The 24,749-nt window shown below is 39.1% G+C and overlaps 1 protein-coding gene and 1 long non-coding RNA gene across 2 annotated transcripts in view; both read left to right on the top strand.

Annotated features, from left to right (window-relative positions):
* The window catches only part of oprd1a (opioid receptor, delta 1a), a 31,656-nt gene extending 28,883 nt beyond the window's left edge, over positions 1-2,773 (top strand). Inside the window, exon 3 of the mRNA XM_084738569.1 lies at positions 1,420-2,773. Within this exon, the coding sequence (XP_084594695.1) occupies positions 1,420-1,949 (530 nt within the window). The 3' untranslated portion in view covers positions 1,950-2,773. The remainder of the gene's footprint in view (positions 1-1,419) is intronic.
* A 6,220-nt stretch (positions 2,774-8,993) lies between these two features.
* Positions 8,994-11,208, top strand: LOC146312691 (uncharacterized). Its single transcript, XR_014772052.1, has 2 exons — positions 8,994-10,524; positions 10,642-11,208. It is a non-coding gene; the product is annotated as an uncharacterized LOC146312691 (long non-coding RNA).
* Positions 11,209-24,749: the final 13,541 nt, after the last annotated feature.

Genomic DNA, 24,749 nt, shown 5'->3' with positions numbered 1-24,749 from the left:
AATTTGAGAAATGAACAACTTCATTGTGCTCCAGTGTAGTTGCAACTTGAGAAAATAACTTTCCACTCAGAGTAAATTACATTCTTAATGCTAAAGATGGTCACAGGTTTTAAGCTTGTGAGAGACAGTAGAGGTTACGCAAGGTATTCCATAAATGTGAACAGGGTACAAGGTTGAGGAGTCAGGCTGGTGGTGTGGCATGTAGTGCAGTTTTGTGTCCTATTACAGACTTGCAAAAAGTGTTTTTAGTCTTTAATCCTAACAATTATTTAATTGCCTAACACTGAAGGTTCTCCAGCCATACTCCATCTAAAGTGCTTGTTGGATGGTCAAATGTGTTTCCAGGTTGTTACCTAGCCTTTGAGTGTGGTAGTTCTTGAGTTCTTTTCCACTATAAACAAGCCCTAACCATAACTCAACCATAGTTTATTTGCCAAAATCAATCAGTCAGGTGTCAGCACACCAATGTTCCAATAGTTTGCCTGCCATCCTGTGCAGAGCACCCCACCCCAATGCCAATCCATGCAGGTGGTGGGCCCACAAGACAGTGGCTTCATGTCATTCTTTCAGGTCAGAGTCCCATAGGTCAAGGCCCAGCCAGCAAACACTAATCAGTGAACTCCTCTCACAAGTCTGGCTTCAGGAGAGGGTCCCAGTGAAAAGGGAGCTGAAACAGAAGGCATATCTTTGAATTTAACAGTCAATTTACATTCCAGCCCTCATGTATGGTCATGAGCTTTGGGTAGTGGCTGAAAGAATGAGATCACGGATACAAGCAGCTGAAATGAGTTTCCTATCTCTGGGCTCAGCCTTAGAGATGAGGTGAAAAGCTCAGACATCCAGAGGGATCTGGGAGTAGAGCTGCTGCTTAGGGTGTCCGGACATTTGATTAAGATGCCTCTTGGGCACCTTCTTTCAGAGGTTTTCACATCCAACTTGGAGAAGGCCCCGGGGTAGACCCAGAATTCACTGGAGGGATTACATATCCCATGTGGCCTGGGAACACAGTGGAATCCCCTAGGAGGAGCTGGGAAGTGTTGCTGGGCAAAAGGACTTCTGGAATACCCTGTACAACCTGCTGCCACCACCACTCAACCCCGGATAAGTGAAAGAATTAGACTGATGGATAGATAATCCTTTCTTTTAATCAAACCATGGATGCATGCCATGGATATTGTAGAAACCTTTATAACAGAGTTGGACAAAGACATTGTTACAGACAACAGGCTGTACACACAGAATATATTCTTGATAGTCTTTAATTTGCACAGCAGCAACAAGAGTAGCATTTTGTGGTTAAAGTGTGAATTGTGAGTACAGATGTTTCTCTGTAGCTTTGGCTTTAAAGCCAGAAAACTGTATCACAATAGTTACATAACCATACATTAACCTTTCTAAATCTACCTGCCCTCTTTCCAGGTAAAACCATGTGCATGCTGAAGTTCCCTGACCCTGACTGGTACTGGGACACAGTGACAAAGATCTGCGTCTTCATCTTTGCTTTTGTGGTTCCCGTGATGGTAATCACCATATGTTATGGTCTGATGATCCTGCGCCTCAGGAGCGTCCGTCTGCTCTCAGGCTCCAAGGAGAAAGACCGCAACATGCGCCGCATCACCCGCATGGTCCTGGTGGTGGTGGCAGCTTTCATCATCTGCTGGACCCCCATCCACATCTTCATCATCGTGAAAACCATGGTGGAGATTGACAGCAGGAACCCTTTTGTGATAGCCAGCTGGCACCTGTGCATCGCCTTGGGCTACACCAACAGCAGCCTCAACCCCGTCCTCTACGCATTTTTGGATGAAAATTTCAAGCGATGCTTCAGGGATTTCTGCCTTCCCTGTCGGACCCGCGTGGAGCAGCACAGTCTGACCAGGGGCCGCAACACCACCAGGGAGCCGGTGTCCGTCTGCGCTCCAACAGAAGTGGGGAAGAAGCCGGCATGACTAGGCATGGACTGGGTCCCCCACAGCTCTCGCTCCAGGAGGATCCAGCAGGATCTGCAATCAGAGGTTACTCAGATCTCCACAACAGAGTTTTAAGAGATGTTTATGAGAAAGAGCAAGCCTCAAAGAATTAAGTCATGCCTCTGATTCTGTCCAATTTGGCTGACACACCGGACATTCAAAGGAGTAGCTAAAGGTAATGGAAAATAAGTTTCTTACTTTTCTATTAAAGTTCTAATAACAAAGTGGAGTCTTTTTTTCTCAAAGGAAATATGATGCCTTACAAAGGCACTGACAAGAAATGGGGTGACAGCCCAAAGAGTTTATCCAAATGTTAAGGCAAGATTATGAAACATCCCCAGCTCAAGAGTTGTCCGCCCAAAGGATCGAAATACAAGAGTACAAGACTTTTAGATGATGCAAAAAGAACAAAGAAACACCTACAGGTTTTTATCTTGTCAAGAAGAATGCATCATTAAGACACAATCCTTTTAATAAAATAGACTGACTGTCAGGGCAAAAAGTGTGCAACAAAAGACCGGAGTATGAAACAATGAACTTTTCAATTCAAACTTTGAAACTTCTTTCCCGGGAACACTTTTCCTGTACATTCAAAGAAACATGGTTTTGATGATAAGAAGCAGAAGCAGTAAGCAAGAAAACTTTTTCAACTGTATCTTTAACATTAACACAAAACAAATGAGCCTTATAGAGCAGACCCACATAAGTAATAGCCACCGACAGCTGGATGATGAATTACAGCATAGTCTGCTGCAAACAAAGTCAACCACTCTCACATGGAGAAGAAGGGAAATCTTGTTTGGTACTTTGTGTGATTCAGCTAACCTTTTTGTTTTTTCCCATTATGCTCTGCCTCTATTAAGTGTTTTGAAGGAGAAATTTGGGGCTCAATGTTCCACTGATTTGAAAATGGCTGTCATAAAGGACATGAAGTCATATTAAGCTTAGTTTGTGTGCTCCTGTGCTCAGATGGAAAAATCCAGAATGACACCAATCCACTGGAGTCTGGATTTCTATGGACGTCTTTTTTTCTGCTCACCTACTTGACTTTCATGGGTGGTGTCAAGCCCGCAGTGAGCCTCTGAGCAGAATCACTAAAGAATGATAAACCTGCCACTGAAGAACACTGCAGGCAGCCACAATTCTCACCGTATTCATTGTTTAAAGCAAATGTTAAGTCAAGGACCGCCCCGACACTCGAGCTGAGAGCAGCTTCATCACAGGATAGAGACGCCTGTCCTGATGTCAACAAACAAACCGCTTCAAGGAGATTATTGATCTGCATTTTAAATAAGCAAAAAGCCCTCCATCTGTCACATCGAATATCTGTACCACATTTAAGACGTGCTGAGTGGCATGAACCAGAATAGCAATTTATTCTGGGTTATTTACTACAACTTCAATCAAATGGAAGACATCAATCAGTGGATGCCATGACATTAATGACCACATCAACTCTGCATAACTGATGAGGTATCTCAGAGGTAATAATGCAGAGTTCATGGGGATTTGCCGTCATGTGGAAATATTTTGAGGACTAAATATGTTTTGACATGCAGACATGTCAATATATGCCATAGTTTTGATTAATGTTGAAATATTAAAGCTACTACGAGGAGTAGGTACGAAACACTCAATTTATTACTGATGCCTCTACATGACCTACATAAACAAACAAGACCATCCGCGAGAAGATTGGCACTCATTATTGAGCACTGGGACAAAACAGTATTTTGAGGGGTTCTTGATTTTTACTCTTCAATTATGCTTGGGAAATAATGTTTTATAAGTTTAAATGCTTGGATATTAAACCTTGTAATGGGCCAAACTCCTGATGAAATTACATTTGAGTGGGTTGACAAAATGTTAAAGTTGCTAGAAGTCCTCTTCATGCTAATCAAAATACATATTTTTACGCCATAATTCTTACTGAGCTTTGATTTAAAAGGGCTACAGAGTTGACATGTTATGGTTGAGACACATCTGGTAGAAATATTATGTAATAAATTTGTTTTTTCTTTTTAAATGAGGAGATGAGACAGGGGTCCTTAGGATATAGCTAGCCCTTCTTATGCCTGATTAAATCGGATTTTTGTAAAAATCAGACAGAGTTGATGGAAATCTGGGACAACTTTACAGACAAACATTTAATCATTTCAAAAAAAAGAAAAAAAAAAAATTAAAATAGCGCATTTTTATACCCGTGTTATCAGTATTTCAGTTTTAGATTTTGAAGGTATTTACCACAGTTTTAAATTGTTTTAAGTTGTGAATTCTTGTCTGGGGCAAGGGTGTTTTCTGGTACAGAGAAAGTTTTAGAAATTAAAAAAATAAATCCCACCAAGTCATATCATAAAATTTAGATATTTTGTATATATGTAAATCCTTAAAGACTACATTTTCACTGAAAAATTGGAACTAGAGTGTTGGTATTGAGTTGTCCCAGTTTTCAAGAGTGGGTGTTCTTAAAGCCTGCCACCGGGTCCGATTCTCCATGAAATCAGATGAAATGAGCCCGATTATATTTTCTCAGGCAAAGTTCCAGTAAGTAGTATGTTAGCTAGTTATAAAAGGAAAATTTAATATTTCTTCCTTTCTTATTGACATTATATTTTGTGGTTATTACATGGAAAGACTACCACTTTTGTCCACAGGGGCCTCCAAAACAAAATAAATATGAAAGTTCCTTGTAGTAGCTTTAAGTTGGCATTATGACAAATGTGCTAAATGTGGAACAGATGAAGTGAACATAAATCAAAGAAGATGAGGGTCCAAGGCTGGAGGGTGTCATGTGTTGTATAGATTATAAAGCCCCTCGAGGCTAATTTGTGATTTGTGATATTGGGCTACACATTAATAAAACTGACACGACTTGAAAAATGAAAGGAAAAAAAAAAGTTGATAAATGTGAATTTGTAGATAATATAAGCTCTTGCATTTTAACAAATTTGGCTTCAGCCACAGTTAAAATGACTTTGAGGTGTGCCTGTGATTCTGTACGCTTTCTTTACACGTATTGGATTGTAATATTTCACCACAACGCTTTTATTCATGTGGTTCAAATGGGGGAAAAAAAAACTAGGAGAAAAGGGAAGACAACAATCCAGCGTGGAAATGGATTTCTGCTCTGTTTACAGATTCAGCAATTTGCTTGTGGGTTGACAGTAGTTGCCCACAGAGACGGGGAGAGAGACAGTAAATATTGACTATTCTGTGTGCAGTGGGAGTTAGACATTTTTGCAGCGTGACACATTCCTGCATATTTTCTTACAGCGACAGTGGTGATTTAAAGTGTACTGTATATACCTGCTTAGCTTCAACCAAGTGCTGCATGTGTCAAGTGTGCAGGATATCTCTCAGCTACCATTACTTTTGCAAAGTCAAGATATATATTGTCAAAAATGTATAGAACTAGTTTTCCTAAAAAGAATGACAAGGGTGTATTATATATTTGACAAATCAACAAAAGCTTATTACTTCTAATAAACTGATGGATTAAATAAGTGTAACAAACCATGTGCATTCAGGGTATGATCAAAGCTGAAGTGTGTGGGCGCGTGTGCATGATTCTCATTTTCCAGATGGCAAATTAAAAATTGTTTATTTGTCTCATTTTTTAATCACACTGTATGATCAAATTTACTGTCACTGGTGATGCTTTTTGTTGTTTTAGAAATTTGTTTTCAAATGCTGGATACACTTAGTTATCACTCATTCTTAAGAAATGGGACAAAACTGTATTTTGAAGGACGTTTGATTTTTACTCTTCAATTATGCTGGAAAATATACTTTAGAAGATCAAACCTTGCAACAGATCCGTCAGATGAAAATCAGGAGGAACAGAGTTGATAAAATGTTACATTTTTTCATTTCACAGCAGAGTTGTAGTGAGTAGCCATTTTATTTTTCAAAGTAGCTCAGAGGTCTCTTTAAAATTAATTAAAATACAGATTTTTAAACCATAATTCCTCTTTAGCTCTGATTTAGAAGGACTACAGAGTTGACATGTTATGGTTGAGACACATCTGATAGCAATATTATTTAATGAGTTCGCCAAACAATATGAAGTTTACCAGAGCTTGAGCACTTTTCCTGCCGTCTTTAAACCAGGAAGTGAGACAGGGGGTCCTTAGGGTATAGCTAACCCTTTTTATGTCTGATTAAATCATGCTTTTGTATAAACCAGACAGAGTTGACAAAAATCTGAGGCACAACTTTGAAAAATATATTTTAAAACAAATATATAATTATAATAGCATGTTTACACCTATGTTATGAGTAGGTCTTGTTAGTTTTAGATTTTAAAGGATTTTACCACATTTTTAAATTGTTTGAAGTTGTGAAACACTGCCTGGACAAGGCCGTTTTCTGGCACAGAGCAAGTTTAGAAATTAAACACGATTCATAAATTACACATCTCTCAGATATAAATCCTTAAAGAATAAGTTTTCACCAAAAAAGGCTTAAAAAAATAGTGTTTTTTGTAGGACATGATTTGTCCCAGTTCTCAAGAATGGGTGTTACATAAAACATGCTGTCATTGTTGTAATTTTCTCTGTGTGGGTGACTCCAAAATAAACAGTCAGTAATATTTTACCACCTCTTTGCACAAAGTGAGTATAATAAAGTAACAGAGGTATTCAAGTGGTACTGATCAATGCTGGTCATTAAGTGTTGCTCTAATGGCAACAGAGATTGCAAGCTTTACAAGTCTGGTCCACACTCTGGGGTATTTTAAGAGGCTACTAAACCCTGCCTACTGGAGCAAAACATGTCCCCTGTGCCCTCTGACCTTTACTATCAATAAATATGGAAGGACAAAGAGTAACTGAACAATATGTTTCCCAAACCCCCCCCCCCCCCCCCCAGAATACACTCCCTGACAGCACTTTGTCACAGTATTACTCGGTGCAGAACAGAATGAATGACTGGATTAATTGTATTCATCAAGCAAACAGGCAACACTTCATCAAAAACAATTAATTAAAATCTTCATTGTAATGGGGTTCAGTCACAGAAACTTCCATCAGAGCTTCTCTGTTGTCAGGGTATTACTGCTGCTTTAGCTGGCAAAACATCGTTTAAAAACTTTTAACAAGAAAAGAAAAAGAAAGAAAGAAAGAAAGGAAGGAAAGAAAGAAAAAGGTAGCTGAACAAATGCTTAAATGCCAAACCACATTAAATTTAATGGCAGTATTACTCATTTGCAACAGCAAATGGAGAAAGATAAAGCCATCCCAGTCTCATTTGTTATTACCATCGCCATAATTTTACCTCATAGAACATGGGAGTTGGTGGTCTACTGCTGCCTCGATTGTTTTTTTGTTTGTTTTTTTCTTATTGTGTGAATTTGGTTGTATCTGAACTAAATCCTTTACAACCCTGAAGTCACACAATAACACAAACTGACCAACGGAGGCAGCGGTAGAACAGCAACTCCTTTTTCTGCAGGGTAAAATTACTGTTTTGGAGAAAGCAGTATTTGCCTAAAATAACTGTGGTTTCCATTTGTCCAACAGCAGCAAAGCAATGAAAATATTCTAAATATTGCATGCACTTAAACTGATGTTAATTTTTTTTAGGTGGCTAAAATACACTTTGCTACTGTCCATGTCCATGGCAGCACATTGCTACGCTTCCTACACTGGTAATCCTGTCTGCTTCCCCAAACAGGGGCATGGCAACTGCCATCTACTGTAGGTAATACAGATAACAACCTCAAATAACCCCCCCTTCAGAAAATCCTAAGTATCCCTTTAAGCCTTCTAACAGCTGCCTCTCTAATATTTCTTGATGATACTACTTACAAATATTAGCTAACCCAATCAATCCAGTAACCAGCCCAAACTCAAGGGCGGAGATAACAGTACCTTAAAATGGGGTCGCGTTTATTCCATTTACAAAATGAATCAATATTAACATCCCCCTCGTGTCACACTCCCGAAATCATGAACTGCAGGTTTTCTGAAAACTCCAAGTTCACGATAGCAGTAGAACAGCAGCAAGAGAAGTGTAAATGACTTTCCAATGTTGTAATTTCATGTTCACGAGTTCCATTTGAACGCAGCATATGGACGTGGCAAAAACAGCAAAATATCGCAGTGGCTTTAATAGAGAGGCGAAGTAACACCCGTAACACCCCATCTGGTGGACCAACATGGGACTTAATTTAAAAAAAAAAAAAAAAAAAAAAGATATAGAATGAGTGATTATTTTTTTAACCTAATTAGACTTGAGCCACGAATTTCACATATGATGTTTGTCAATGTAACAGATAAGTTTACAAGTCAAGAAAGTCACAGTTCGTCACAGAGCTGTTCAAGTGTCAGACTATGAAGATATGGAATTAGAAAAACTACACAGCCACATGAGTGACATCATGATTTTCTCTCTGCAAAAGCCGACATTGTTTTCATACTGGGATGTAGTCACACAATAAAAGGTCATTTCTCTTCATGACTGATAAAAGGACCAGGAGTCGCTGATAAAACACTTGAAGCAAGGTGACGTAACACGGGGCAGCAAAATTATAGTCGATGTCATATATTGTGTGAGACAAAAGATGTAGCTCACTGAGCAGTTTCACATAAAACTAAACTAAACTATGACAAATCTTCAACAAAATGTGCCTTTCTTGACTTGTAGAAATTATGTTTTAAACTGACAAACAACACATGTTAAATTTGCAGCACAGTTCAAACAATCAAAAATAAATTTGTCAACTGCTCTTTTTACCTTAACTTTTTTTCCAAAGTTAGGTCCTGGAAGGGGCGTGACTTCACCTGTCTATTCCTTTTTCAATTAGTAGATTTGCTCACGTCAAGTTTAAATTTTGTGAATTGATCTGCAAACTCTCGATTGTAGCTTCTTAGCTGTTTTATTATTTCATCTCCTCTGGAAAAAAAAACAGGAATAAGTTGCTTATAACTATGAGACAGGAGTCAGCGGTATAAATGCATCTTTTGAACTCGTTTGTGACTGTGCTAAGCTAACATGTTAATGAATTTGCTAACAATAAATAACATTTTATTGAGCCAAATGGCAACTGATCAAGAACAAAATGCTAGGAGTAGAAAACAACGGTAGAGAGAAGATAGAGTGACAGTCTGGAAGCTTTTGTGACTGGACTAGCATGTTAACTGTTAGCTCAGCAGCTACAGCAGTTCATCCATTAGCCTTGTTAGTAAAGTCACTGTGTTACCAAGACTCTAGAACCAAATATTTTGAAACGATGCGAAGACTAACCGAAATGTGTCTTGTAAATAAATGAAACTTCCATTTATTAGCTAGATTTTTTTAACATGACTCAACTTGTGTTTCAAGACGTAGGCTAACAGTTGGTAACAGATTTAGTCTTTCATGAGAACTGAATTTTTGTCAATTAATACTTTCTGACACTAACCACAGATGTGAGTTCTGGAGTAGCAACAAAATTTTACTGTATAGCAGTCATTAGTTCAGTTCTATTTTGTTGTTTTCTATCCATTAACTGTAGCTTATTTGGTTCAATTACACTGTATGAAACATTTTATAAGCTGTTTATGATAGAAAGAAAAGGAATGGTGGGAGAGGTGTGAGTGAGCGAACCACCACAGTTAAGGGGAAAAATCGCCGATCATTATATGGAAGTCCAGCTGGTATTGATGGTAAATGTAGTCAATGGAAGCAATAAATTCCTTAGCATGATATTGACCAATAAAGCTGAGTTCTCCTGTTTGCGGACTCGTGACAGCAGATGCATTGTGCACCGGCTGATGCTTTGTTAGCCAAAACGTGCTGCGTTCAAATGGGGTTGTGTTTACAAGATGAGCCTATTTGAATGCCCTCTTCATGTTGTCTTCACAACATTGTGAACTGGAAGTTTTCAATTAGCTCTGAGTTCACAATGTTCTATTCACAACTTAAAGTCCAGTTTGTGAGTTCTACTTGAACGTATCAATAGCGACAAAAAATACTCATTTAGCATGAGCCCAGGCTACCAAGAGGTGGAGACTCAAAATCCACGCTAAAATCGTCTATAGTTCTTTCTTTACACCAATGACATCACTGTGACATCACTAGACACAGGAGATTGCAAAACAATGTTATATATCTTCCTGTAGAAGCTACAAGTCTATATGATATCTACCTCATTTTAAGAAAAAACTATTTTATTCGCAATGACATGGAGAAGTACTACACTACCCACAATCCTAAAGTGTAACAGCAAGCAGTCTTTGATTGGTGGACCTTGCTGTTGCCATGGCAATATTTACAGCATCTGTAAATGGGTAGTTATATTCACAGGCTGGCTAGTTAGTTAGCATTAGCTAACGTTTCGTACTAATAATGCTGTTTCCACATTGAATGTAATTTATATACAGACACAACACAAACTACAATATATGACAACACTATAATAATGACTAATTAAATTCAAGAAGAAGCTGTATCATTTGCAGTGGTTTATGGGATAAGTAGTTCTTTCACTCTCAAACTAATTCTATACACAACCTTGTAGTTTAGCCTTTTTGTGCATTTTCAAATCTTTGTTGAAGTCACGATTCATTTTGTAGTTGGTGGGCTTGACTCCAGGATTAAAACTCTTTATACAAATGGATTGAATGAATGGGAATTTCCCTTCCAGAACCAGAGTTGTTCAAAAAGTGGGCAGTCACTGTTCAGCTCTAAGTTGCACAGAGGAATTCACTGTTTCAACTGACTACACTTACCATCAAGTCTGACTCAATATCCACATGAAATGTAGTGAATTTTCCCTTTAAGAAGGAGCCATATATGCTGGACAGAGTTCCTATTGATTGTCAATCGATGCTACTGAAGACTTCATGTTACTGGTTGCTCCTTTAATCCTCTCTACTCACTCTGCTCTCATTTGCTTCCTTTTGTACCTCTGTAATTTACATTATTGTGTTTACTACTTTGTCATTTTTCTATTTGATATAAAACTGCTTAACGCTGTAAAGGGAATATTGTAAAGCCTGTGTGAATATAAATAATTGTACATTTGTGTAAGATGCTAATTTGTTGTATAACCCATGACTGCAGTATGGTGTGTAAGGCAATTGTGCTGATCATACTTGACACTAAACCAGTTATTTTGCAGTGTTATTACTTTTTAGCTTCTGGTGCATCTGTTGTATAAAACATTTCTAATGCAGCAGCTGTGTTTCAATTTGCCTTATTCAAATTGTTGGCAAAAAAAAAATGAAGAAAATAAAATGAAGCTGAGAGAAAACTGCATGAGCTCCATTTTTGAAAACCCTCTGCTTTGGTTTCCTGGAAACAAGGAGGAATAGGGTTGCATAATATTTTCTTATTTTCTTGAAAATTATTGGGCTCATAATGGAATAATCCATCTTGCATGACCATGATTCAATTACAAAAGTGGAGAGTGCTTCAAAATAGTCCGTCATGACATTGGACTGCAAAGTGCATTTCCACTGGTGCTCAGATAAACACACAAGAGATGGCCCAAGGCTGCTCTGAGTCCCAGAGTGTGCTATCCACCGCTATCAGAAAATTAAAAATCCAACTCTGCATCTCCTCTGCAAATTCAGACCAGCATCTTGCAGTCGCCATGGCGACCAGCAGCAGTGTTCCACTTAGAGAGCTGACGAGTTTCAATTTAATTATGGAGGTTTCCTTCAGTAGAAGCCACTTATCAATTATCCTGATTGCTCTATCCACAACAACAGAGAAGCGTCCCTGCAGATTAACCGAAGGTTGGCCTCTTTAACAACCGAGGGGAAGGCGAATATCCCTGATGTGATATTCACAGTAGCTCAATATATGTATACTAATACGCAGGGTGCTGTGCTGCTGCTGTCATAATAACTCCTGAGATCTTGATGTACAACCCTGTCTCCAGGAAATTACATATGCTACCAATTTGCAACAGCAAATACCTTCCGAGAGAAATGGAACGCCACCAGAATGCACCTGAAAAATGTGCACTCACAATGTTTTTCATTTGTTTCCCCCAACGATCTCCACTCGGAGCAACTAAAGCATGATTAAAGTTTTTTATGGTCATGTTGGGCACTCATAGCTCATGGTTAAGGTTGGTGAAATACTGAGCAAGATTCTACAGTCATGCTAGTGGCTGCATGAGGCTGTACTTAGATGGAGGAGGAGCTGTATACTAATTTCAGCATGCTACCATCCTAACACGGTGTTTAGCTGTATAGTTGTTATCATGGTCTCCTCTAGGATTGCCACCTTCAGTGTGGAAAAATAAGGGACAGCCTGGGGGACACAAATCAAGCAGATGCCACATCAGTTAGCACAGAGCAGACTGAACAGGCAGGAAGTCAGACACAGAAAAGGTAGGGAGAACCTGGTTAATTTTCAAAATAAAAGACCCCATGCGGACTCACAGAAAATTAACTATTTAACCATGTAGCCTGCTTTTCCATGGTAGAAGCACAAAGAGCAAGTAAACATAATCAGGCAGGCAAAACGCTACAATGCTGAAATGCTTCTGAAACGCTGCTGGTGGACGGGTCAGAACCATGGTGCAGACGTGTTGTGCTTGGTGGAATCAACCCAATAGATACAGTTTGTTTTAGAGATGCACTGATCGAACCGGACGGTTTTCAGTGTCACACATGTTCTGCACGATGGTCATGTCATACGCGCAGCAGACAAACTGACTGTGATGTCATGATCACAGCTACACACACTCAGACACACACAAAAAAACAAAAAAACAAAAAAAAAAAAAAAACGGAAATACGAATTGGCCAAGAAAATTGAAATCGGTCCATCTCTAGTTTAACCAGAAATAGCTGTTAAATTACTCACCAGACTCCTTTTGCATCATCATCATCAGCTTCCTTCAGAAATTACAGAAACTAAATAAAACTCACCAAAAAGCATCTTGGTTCATCTTTCTACCATCTCCACAATCACCAACTGTGGTTTGGTCAAAATAAATCTTTAATTCAGAGTGTAAAGGAGCAGGGAGCATGCAGTGCAGGGGATGCTGGACAGTACTTAAAGTCTCAGGAGAGAAGCTCAACAGGTCCACTGATTTTACAACTGAACTGCAGGACACACACTTGGCTGTGTGAAAATCTGTCTGTCTTCACATCACAGATGATGAAAAAAAGTGTTATGAGTAAAACATACTCATGTAGGCTCATATAGGACTTTAGTGTGGTACACTGCAGCGTAAAAAAAAAGGATGAATCATCAAATATTCATAGAGGAAAAACTTATTCGGGGACAGCCCTACTGACCGCCCTGTCTTTCTACATTGAGTATGGAGAAGAGTTTTGAGGAAAAGGAAAAAGAGCTATATTCAGAAGGCAATCAGTGATTTTCCCTCATGTTTAGTGAGGGAGGGAAAAAGAAAACCCTTGCCCTGCATCTCATTGTTCCTGACATATTCTACAGATGCAGACACGGAAACTGTAGTGAGAGGTGTCACGTTGCTGACATCATGTCGATATGATTGTCAACTGATAATTTTCACTTGCCTGACTGCCAACTGTAACACGGAAAAAATAAGCAAATCTGAAGCCAAAGCATGACTACAGCCGCTGTGTGGCTGCTTTTAATCTGTCAGTACAGGTGCTGAAATCAAAACCAACAGGTAACACCACACACACATGCTGCTCAAGCATGTAGTGTTAAAAGGCTGACGCTGCAAACCTGACTGACTGACCATCAGTACTCAGGAGGGATGGGGGAAAAACTCGATTATCTAAATGTCAATGAACTTGATGTTGATGGAGCCAAATAGGTGGAACTTAACTGAGAGGGCAATGCAACACCTGGAAAGTCTAAAAAGCACAGTTGCTACAGTTATCAGCAGTTAACAGGGGCAGTGGTTGCAATCATGTTTTAATTTAGTGTCTAAATAATTGCACCTGCTGCTGCATTAAACTTAAACCAACTCTATGATGAGTCAGTTTGTTTCACCTCAAAAAACTGTGCGCTGGCTCTGCATGTTGGACAGTGATGTGTTTCTCTGGAGCTCACGGTGCAGCAGAGAGGCTGCTCTGCACTGCAGGAGACGAAACGTTAATAACACCACACACAGCGAAACACTCTGCCCCCCCACCCCATTTTATTATTCTCAAACAGGCAGGGGACTGTAGGATTCAAATTGATTAATTCATGAATTAATGCAGTTAACTTCTACTTAACTAACAGATTCTGAATCAAATCAGACAAAAAGATCCCCTCCAAATGTAACATGTGCATTGTGTTGACTTCTAAATTACGCTACATCTTGACTTTTGATGAGTATGGCTGAACATGAGCAGGTACAGATAAATACAATCCAACCAGCACCCCCTGGCTTAAAAGCTTAAGATTTTGATGCATCGAGAATCGTTTTATCACTGAGTTGTAGCTCTCTGAACTGTAATAGATTCAATTTGTGAGGTGCCCATAATCTCTGTTATTGAACTGTGAATACAGATGCTGTCATTTCAGTTTTTATTTCCTGATTTGGTTTGTTTTTGTGCAGATCCACAGTAAAACCCACAGCGAACTTTTTATGTCCCAATTCATGTGTTATTGTGAACTGGACTGGACTGAACTGTTTTGAGATTGTGGGGAAAACAAGTGGATTAAAACCTAAGAGTATTTTTCTATTCAGCAGTATCGGAATGCTACTCAGTACTGGGCAATACACAAAGTTCAGGTACTAAAATCATATCAGGGAGGAAAAAATAATATTGGAACAAATCCAGAGATAGGTCAGGGTAATCAGGATTCATCCATTGGGCATCAGGTAGTTGCTGAGATATTTCAGTATGGACCAAAATGGTGGACTGGCTGACCACCATTTTCGAAGAAAAAGTCAACAATGGACATGCTAGTTTTATCAACCAGCCCCTCCAGGAAGTTGCAATGTTTCAGATGCAACAATTAACACAACCAATTTCAGTGAATTCTGCATGACCTTGCAATTTTGTCCAATCACTGCAACTTTTTTTCCAAATTTGACCAATTATCATGGCTTCCTGAAGTTCTACCAATCACAGCCCTCGTCATACATGTATGTTTCAATGAAAATGTTTTCTTTTTTTGCTTTTTAATTTTTTTCATTTTGTCACAGGCACTAAAAAGAACACAAGGTTCGCCATTGCTATTGACATTCATCAATGATCTGTACACGTATATCTATTATATATTCTAAAATTTTGTTCTTGCTTGAGTTTGAGCTCCAAAAAGATTTTGCTTCTTTGTTGAATACCCCCCAGGTACACTTCTACATTTACAATTTTTGTAATCTCAAGTTAGGTTACTCAGCAGGCTCAGACTCACTCTTGATTAAAAAATTGTAACTTCCTTTTTTTGCAATCCTAACTTTAAACTTGCTCCCTCAACTAATTTGCAAAAAGTGCCTAAAACCACTGCAACATCCATTTTTGTCTTCTTCTTTTTTTTTTTTTTTTTTAAAGCCGTCATGAAATCAGGCATTATAGGTTGTAACAATCACAAACAAAGCCTGTGAAATCCTAGAGGGGCTGCTCAACAATGTAATCAAACCTTTAATCATTCCATAATCTTAATCAAAGTACTTTTGTCGCCTGAACCTCACCATATGCTGGACTCCAGTGTCAAAGTCCTGCTCTTTATAGACCTACCATCCACCCTGACCACCTCCTTACAGCTTAAGAGAGATAAAAAACCATAGCACTCCTTTCATTTGGAAATATATAGCCACTGATCATAATCAAGGCAGCAGTTTCCCTAAAAACATGTGACAAATAAATAAGTCATGTTTGTCTTGTATCCCGATTTTCTGATAATTTGCTTTCTTCCCCTCTCAGATTAATTGTTCATCTCACCTGGAAGACCACTAAAGAACAAAACACACTCATCTGTCTTTCTAGCTGTCTAATTGAATGCTGAATTGGGTATGGAATGCTTTTTCTTCTCGTAAACTGGCTCGGGTTGAACCAAATAACTGTGAGACAGCACACAGACAGACAGGCCATTTAGTTCAAAGATGTGTAGAGAGCAGGCTAATGGAAATGGATGGGGAGAGGGTCCTTGAGTTTAATGCCTTTCAGAACCAATCCTTAGCTACAACCGTGATCTTCAGTGAAAATACTGTAGATCAGAACGGGTAAACAAAGAACTGATAACATGCACTATGCGTGACATTCTGCTCTTTACACTGCATAGAGACTATAAAGAATAGCGAGGTCAGTATTAGCAAAAAGACTAGTGTTAGAGGATTATAGAGGGGCAAAGAGTAATGAATAATGTATGTTCAATGTATGCAGCGAGAATGAGAATACAGCCAAAGACGTACAAAGGGATTGAGGCAGCATCTGTGGCAGTCTTCTTCTCTCTGAGCTACTTCCCTTCCCCATATTACAGCTACATATATTCCAGCCTTCTACATAAACATTGGAATATGATGTAACTGGGTGTAGAAAGCAGCAAATGCAAAACAACATGAGCTGAAAATAATAAGGACATTGGAGAAATCAGCACAGGGCTTAAAGTAAGAAAAGTTGGTGGATATACCAAGGTTAGTGTTAGTGTTGTCCTCTTCCTCTTCCTACTGTTTATCACAAACATTGGGATGGCCCATTAATCTTAACTTTACTCCCAAGGTTACTGGCCAGCTCACACTTTATCATTAGAACGGCACTTGCATCTGGACTAGCTGCCACAGCTGTGGATTTGCAGACTCGCCCACTCACTCTTTATAATGCTTCAAACTTTTATCTTGTTCCAAGTTTCGAACTTAAGTTTGTCCCTTATTATATCTCCCTAAGAAAAGAAGTTCATTCAGCAGCGCTGCAGAAAGCCTCTGAAATTATCTCCTTGACCATATATTTAGTAGAGATGCAGAGATTCTAATTTATCTTGGCCAATTACAAGTTCCGATTTTTTTCAGGGTCTGATCTGCCGATTCCGATTTTGTCCCAGTCCTACTTTCAGTCTTTCTAAGAACTATAATTGACAGCATTTGCAAATACTTTTGCAACTTTTCTTGTAAAATTAAACCAGATGTTCATAATAAAACACTGACTATTAAATAACATATACATTTTCTCCAAATATGCTCCAGATTACAGCCGGGCTTTATTATATTATATAAATAAGATTATGTACTAGAGGGAAGACGATGTTGCGGAATCTTACGGGGCATGATTCAACATGATCTCATGAGGAAGCAGATGAAAACAAACCAGAGACAGTTGCAGTTCAACAGTTTTCTGTAGTAAAACTTTGCAGTGCGAAAAACAGAAGCAGAAGCAAGCATGTGTCTGAGTGTGTGCTGCTGTGATTAGCAACGTAACGTCTGCTGCGAGCATGATGTGACCATCAGGCAGAGCACGTGTGTGAATATGACTGACCAGCCGGTCACCGGTCAGGGCCGGTCATGCTGAAAACAAAAGCCAATCAATCGCTTGGTCAATCGCTAGTGCATCTCTAGTGTTTAGACTATTGCTGCATTCAAATGGAACTTGTGAACTCATTTATGGCATAAAAAGTTGCATTAACATTGGTGTATCCTCAAAGCTTTCAGAAAACTTCCTGTTCACAATGTTGTGAAAACAACATTATATGGACTCTTATGGACTATGGACTTTCATAAACATGATAAACAGCATCCCATTTGAAGTCACCAGAACCATGCTTACCAACCATCCCAATTTTCCCAGAAGACTCCGGTTTTTCATTGCCATCTCCCCTATTTCCTCCCAATATCACAGTTCTGTGTTTCTCCCGATGTTTGACAAATTTTCACATCTTTTTTCCTTTCATTATCGCAACATGTTTCTGGCACTGCACAGAGCGTATAAGCCCTACAACTACAAAAGCCTGCTGTTTACACCTGAACAAAAATACAGCTACAGGAAAGTTTTAAAGGGGCATGCATTTTGTAAAATCTGTTGTGTCAAGATTCTTTTAAGGCAGAGTTGGGGACTTTCTCAGTTTCAGGTATCATACAAAGGCTTGGAGTCCTTGAGGGGCCCGCACTAATTCTTTTCTAATAGACACAGTCTTTGATATTTTAGTTGATGAAATATTAACACTTTTTTAAATTTGGTGTGCATCACACTGCAATAGATTTTTGAGTTTTGTGCCCAACTCAAACTTTTGCAAACCTTCTGCTGACCTTTAGTTGAGATAATTTACTATTCTTCCTTAGATACATTTATAGTAAAAGTTAAAAAGTTTGAGAAACTCAAAAAAAAAAGTTTTTCAAAATTTGGTCACAGTTAACTGTGAACCTAATTTGCTACTATTTTGTTGCCTTAAACTGAAATAGTTTATGCTATCATTTTTTAAATACAACATTTTGGGGTTTCTAAAATTCAAATATTTAAATTTGTCTCAAGCAGAACGGTAATTTATCTCAACAAAAGATCAGTAAAACTTTTTCAAACCTGAAGAATTTGACTTGGGCTCAAAACTGATGTACTATGTATGTAGTATGTTGGCTTGAAATTCTGATCTGTCTCAACTTTTTCATTGACTACAACAATGAAACATGAAAAATATTTAAAAAATATATTATTCATTTCCATATAATTTTTTGTCAGTCACAGGAAGCCACTGGAGAGGAGTATGTGGCTCTGGCCCTGTTCTAGACAGTAGATACAGCAGTCTTCTTGCTTCAGATAAACAAGGGAACAATTCGATAGCTTTGCTATGGCGGCTAAGGTTGGAGAGGTGTTTGTCTTGTCTCTCTAAAAGGAGCAGATGTACCTCTTATCATGTCACTGACCCTGTGAGGAATAGAAGGAAAGCTAAGCTGTGGTCTCAGACCTTATGTATTCATATTTCCCGTGTTTGGATTTGCAGACCGATAGGCTAATTCTATATGCTGTAGATGTGTTGAGTCGGACCTTATTTGGGCACAGGTTCATCATGAATTTATCTGTGAATGTTTAAAGACTATCCCAGAGGACCAAAACTCCAGAATTGAAGGGAACATCGGGACAAAGCGTGTACTGATTATACCTTTATTCTCCTTGGCTAAGTATTATTAAACCAGCTTCAGTGTAGGACATATTTGACTGCTGTGGGCTTTCTCCTTTTCATGTATAGGCAAAAATATACAATTTACGACAGGGAGGTGAACCTATTGTTTGTTATTTTCATTCACCAAAACCCAAGAAAATAAAACTTTTTTTTTCTTTGTTAAGTAGCCTCTCCAAATCAGACAAGAAAAAGAAAACAAAGAAACTGGATAGAAAATGTTCACCTCAAAGAAAACAGAAAGTGCAAGCAAATAATACAAAACAAATTTAACCATGTTGCCATTACAATCAAGCAGAAGCTGTGGCAAAAAGTAAAAAAAATGATAAAGTCAATGCGAGAAATCTGTTGTGAAATGAACTGTGGAAGAAGTCATGATGAAATATTTAAATATTACTGTAAAAGCAACAAAGAACATAAACTCGAGTCAACAAAAACTGGTACGTTTAAATAAAACTATATAGCTAACATTAATATAGGAGACAGAGTTATGTAACAAGTTGTACATCTCTCATAGTGTCCAGTGTATCTCTTTTTCTTCCAAAAATTATTTCACTATTTCTGGTCTCTTCAAAATTGCAGAGGAAAAATATTGCCAAGGTCCTTCTAGCAACACTTATGGTAATACTTAAGTAGTTACGGCAAAGCTAGTGATTACAGGATTTTCCCTTACAACAGTCTGTATGTGGTTTTATACAACAGGGCATCCTTCGATGAAAATTTCTTAGCCTAAGTGGTTTTATGCAACCGGACACTGAACAATAAGACAGTGTTTCTCTGTCCACGGAGCAGATTTAACACTTTGTACAGGGCTGCTCCACAAAGCCATGGCAGCCACCACACCAATCAGTACTTGGCACAAAAAAATCTATACTTATTAAACCTTGAACATTTTATGAGTATTGCTCCAGTTTTGGTCGCAACTTTGGTATTAATTGTTTTGGAGTCTGGCCGACTTTGTCTCAATTCACTGTGAGCTTCTATACTTGTGCCAAAGGAGAGAAAAGAAGGCTTAATCCACAGAGTGGATGTGCGCCACTGTTTCCTCTGTACAATATACTTTAATTAGATAGTGATTATACTTGGAATGAAGGTTACTCTTGAGTACTGTGATGAGTCCAACCCATTATTTTTATTGATTTCTTTTATTGACTATAACCCAATCACACAGGAAGAGGTGGAAATACATGTAAGTCATAGAGGTATTTGAGGTGTTGAACTTGGTAACACTTTATGTGAAGGGGTATGCAGAGGCTTTCATAACGTCATAAACGTGTCATACCACCTGACATGAAAATGAAGGAGGCTTGGATATTTATGACTGTTGCCATTCAGTCAGTCACATCATTTTTGATACAAACTTGACATTATGACAGCCAGTGTCAAAACCAACCACATATGACATGTGATGTCTGTATAAAGCTTACAGTTTCTTTAAGTTTCACCATTTTGAGTTGTCATGTCAAAGACAGCGACAGGTTATACTGTCTTGGTTAATGTCAAGTTGTCATAATGAAAACACCTCAAACAATTAAAAATGACATAACTGACATGTTGTCATGACATGGGCATGACAGTGTAATTACAGTCTTATGCACAACCCTTCTCATAGCACCACCTCAAACTCAGAAATCTCTTTTTGCAGTCAACATCATGTCAAAGTGTTTTGCAGATTAGATATTATTATTTATTTCTGAATGTAAGAACAAAGGGTCTTTAGAGACACATCAGAACAGTAGTATAACATAGTTGTGACTCGCCCCAGTTGCAGATATTTTTTTCTTGCGTCCATCACCTCGCTCAAAACACAAGCACGTGCTCATGCATATGCACACAAAAAAACACACAGAGACACACACAACCACTTCAAACAACTGCAACAACAACTAAGTCACAACAGAGAGGCTCACCATGCAACTCCCATCCTGGAAACCAGTCCTTTATCAGCATCACAGATAGCAGCCACAGTGCCGCATTTATCAGCGCTAATCTAACAGCCTGCCCTGGATTCAAACCACCAAAGCCTGATTTCTCCAGCTATCAAACATCCGAAATAGCTTCAGCCCGCTGACAATAACAAATCAACACAAAGGCAGCTTGAACAGTATGTTAAGCATAGAACAAATTCAAATCAAGAAAAGCAAAGCAACTCATGATGTACCTACACATTTTGGATGACAGCACTTAATCATTCATCATCAACATTCATGGCAAATTGTCGAAATGTTATCACAGACAAAGATAACAGTACGTGCACATTTTCCAACAGGTGAGAGGTAACAATTACAAAGAGATTATTGCAAATTTAAATCTTTGATCTCACTCCATAACCTATAAGATAAACCTGTACTCACCCATGTAGAATTATTTCTACATGCCTTGTGGTCTGCAAAGTCATTAACAACACTGCTCATGTCCAAATTCCTGGCTCTGCTGCTCCTTAAGACTTTATAAACATAATCATGGAGAATGACCATTCTGTAGTCACACAACAGTGAAAGGTGTTGTGAGGTGTAACAGCAAAGCTGTGCAAACATCACTAAAGGTTGCCGCCTTTGCGTTCCACAATAAGCATCCTGTCCAGATCCTTCATAGTTGGCTCTTTTATCACTTCAGAATAAATACAGACTGACTGCAAGAAGTTGGTCTGGGAAATCTCTGCTGTGGTGCTCAGCGAGGCATTGTGTCAGGGTGGACAGCCTGGAACGGTTAGAAGTGAACCTCTGCAAAAGCTGTCAGATAAAGATGTCTAGGCTGGCATTGAGGACATTCGTCCTAAAGGTGCTCTTGCTATCACTAAGTCTTTCATCTTCATGAAGTTAATGTAAGTGGTGTTTCTTCTCGCAAATTACCATGACCTCATTCTGCGCTCCTCATTTCTCCACAAGAGTTTAAGCATTTTTTTAACTCTCATCACAAGCATTTAGAAGTGCAACTCACGGCTTTGTTATGAACAAACATTTCATTTAACCTGACAATGGGTTATCAAAAAGCATAAAAGCATGACCCCTTCAAAGTATGGTTACAATCACATGGCAGGGACGACTATACAATTAAACGTCCCCATGCACGCTAGTCGGCACCAGAAATACTAGTGGTTTAAAATATTTATCAATATTTTATTCATGCACGATGCCAGTTATCTGTTGCCTCTAAGATTTTATGCAGCCGCACACCACTAATCAGGGCTGCAGCTCTGTCAGACAGCAGCTCCTCTCGCCCAGCGCGTATGAACCGATTGCCGAGGCAACTCCGGACGTTTATATCAGCAAAGTCAGACAGATTAATGTAGACTGTGACAGAATAAGCTGATATATATATTCACTCGACTGGAGAAACGTGACCACATTAAGCACATACATGGACATAAACCTGCAAGCAGAGCTGCTGCTACTAGCACTGCTAACGTTAGCCACACTGTGTGTCAGGCTGGCAGCTAACGTTAGCTCTGGGTCCTTTACCCGCAGACACTGTGACCCTCTTCGGTCTGAAAAGGTGAAGCGTTTAGTGAATTGTTGTCATGTTTTGTACATTAATGCGTAAGGTTTGTATTGCACAGTGCAAAGTAGCGCACATTTCAGCTGCATTTAAAGTACGATTTGGTGATTGTAGACTGTGATTAACGGCTTCAAATTGCTCTTAATACACACAGTATTTTTTTCGCACAGTAAATTCTGCTAAATTTTAACTGCTTTATGAGTGATTTCTTAGTGTTAGACTACTCAACTAGTCTAAATAGACAGGGAAATTATTCGCCAGGAACATCCCTAGAGAACACACTGAAGCAAGCACGCCTGTGGTGTTGGTGTGCAGCAGTGAAATTGGTTCCCGCTGAAACACTTTCCCACCGCACACGTTCTGGATGTTGTTTGGGCTATTCACCGGTATGGCGGTATATGAAAAATTCCTATCATAACGAAAATAAAGACCGGTTTTCCGTACTAACCAGTATACCGCACAGGCCTAGCTGATAGGTATTTGGAATGTCAGTGTGAAAGTTCAGCAGCAGTATTAACTGTAGATAATAGCATCTATATTCTTAGTAGAAAATAATATCTCGAGTATGAGGCCACCTGAATAAATTCTTTTCACCTGACTCAAGGATGTGCCCTTCACATGGTAGCTCATCAAAGGTTACAATCACAAACTTGCCACTCAACTCTTGAAGATTAGTTTGTTCCCATGGTGGCTGAGGAGTGCTTAAAGAATCCTCAGTGTGCTACATAATGTATCTCAGGTCTACTTTTACAGGCCAGGAACAAGGGCACATATTAATTTTGTGCATACTTGCAGAAGCATGACACCTCCCTATGGCTAATTTATACAGTTTCTGAAGACAAAACTGGTCTTTAGTGTCCCCCTCACAGCCTGGAATCAGCTCATCACATTTCTGAATGTTCTCTTCACTTACCTGATGGTGACCCTGATTTTTTGGCCCGCATCTCAAACAAGCTCAGTGGAGTCTGCAGTTTGCTTCTTTGTTGAATGGAGAGATCTTTACCTTTCTTTACAGCATCACCAATGCCACTCGAGGCACCCTTTCCGTGGGACTGTTAAGTTCAATGTAACATGCTTGAACATAGAAAGATGCAGTAAATAAAAGATGGTTTTGTTCCTGGACTGTGTAGCAGGTCTGACTGATTATATGTAGAACTATAATCTGTGGGCAGGTTGCCCGAAACTCTTTCAGTAGGGGCTTGATGGACTGCCACAGACTGTGTAGAGAACAGCCCCATGTATTGTGGCCTGCTTTAAGCTACCTGCAAAATGATAAGCTTGTATTTATGTACTCAACCTGCAAGCATACATTTCCAAGAAATCGAACGCCTTCAGATTCGGCGAGATTTTGTTTTTTTAGTCAACCAAACTTGGTTAAACTGGCTAGATTTTTGTAGAATAGATTTCTTAAGACATTGATTGTTTTACAACATTTGCAAAGGTTTTCTCTCCATTCTCTCTGCCTTCAGTCCCTTACACTCAAATAATCCATACCAGGTAAGCATGAGCACCCCAAGCACCCCAAGCTAACGATGAGCTTTTCTCTGTTGCCCCCACACCTTACACTGGACTGCTCTTGGGACATCCACCAGGTGCAGGGTGTTGCTCTAATACCTGCTCTTTACTACCTGAGCCACAAGATTGTTAAGTGCCATCTCTATCAAATCTTAAGCATAATCCAAGCTCCAGAGGTAAAGTTCCCTCATGGAATTGGGGAGCACAGCACTCCCCACTTAAGATGCTGATAATTAGTGACTCACTTATCAGAGATATAAAGCTCAAGTCAAAGCAAAGACGTTTTCCTTCCCCAGGTGCTACACTCTCACACATTTAATGGTCAAAACCCCCTGCCTGCTCTCACAACTAGAATATTACAAAGGTTGTCATACATGCCGGCACAATACTCCCTGGCAGCAATCTGAAGCGTTCAACAAGATTTCATCAGACTTTCTAAGCTTTCTAAACTCTATGGGAAAGACAATTTCATCTCTGGCACTACTCCCACTCTGGGCCACGCAATGGGGTGCTTCATCAGACTCCCTCAGTTCCATTCTTGGTTTCAGCTGCACTGCAGGGTGCAGAACATTGGTTTTATTGGCAATTTTAATTTGTTCTGGCAATGAGCTGTACTCTTTAAAGGGAATGGTTTACATCCAAACTAAATGGGTTCTTATATGTCACCTGCCAATATATATCTTTGCTCACCGTGCATAACTGTGCAACCAGCATTAGTCCCTTACATTAGCACCTCCTTCCAGTCCACCATCATAAGAAATAAGAATCATACTCAACCAGCTTATTTCACCCACCATA

Source organism: Lutjanus erythropterus, chromosome 16 (genome assembly GCF_056507025.1).
Source record: "Lutjanus erythropterus isolate fLutEry1 chromosome 16, fLutEry1.hap2, whole genome shotgun sequence".
In the NCBI taxonomy this organism is placed as follows: domain Eukaryota; kingdom Metazoa; phylum Chordata; class Actinopteri; order Lutjaniformes; family Lutjanidae; genus Lutjanus; species Lutjanus erythropterus.
The sequence above is the reverse complement of the archived record's forward strand: the minus strand, read 5'-3'. Positions and strand labels throughout refer to the sequence as shown.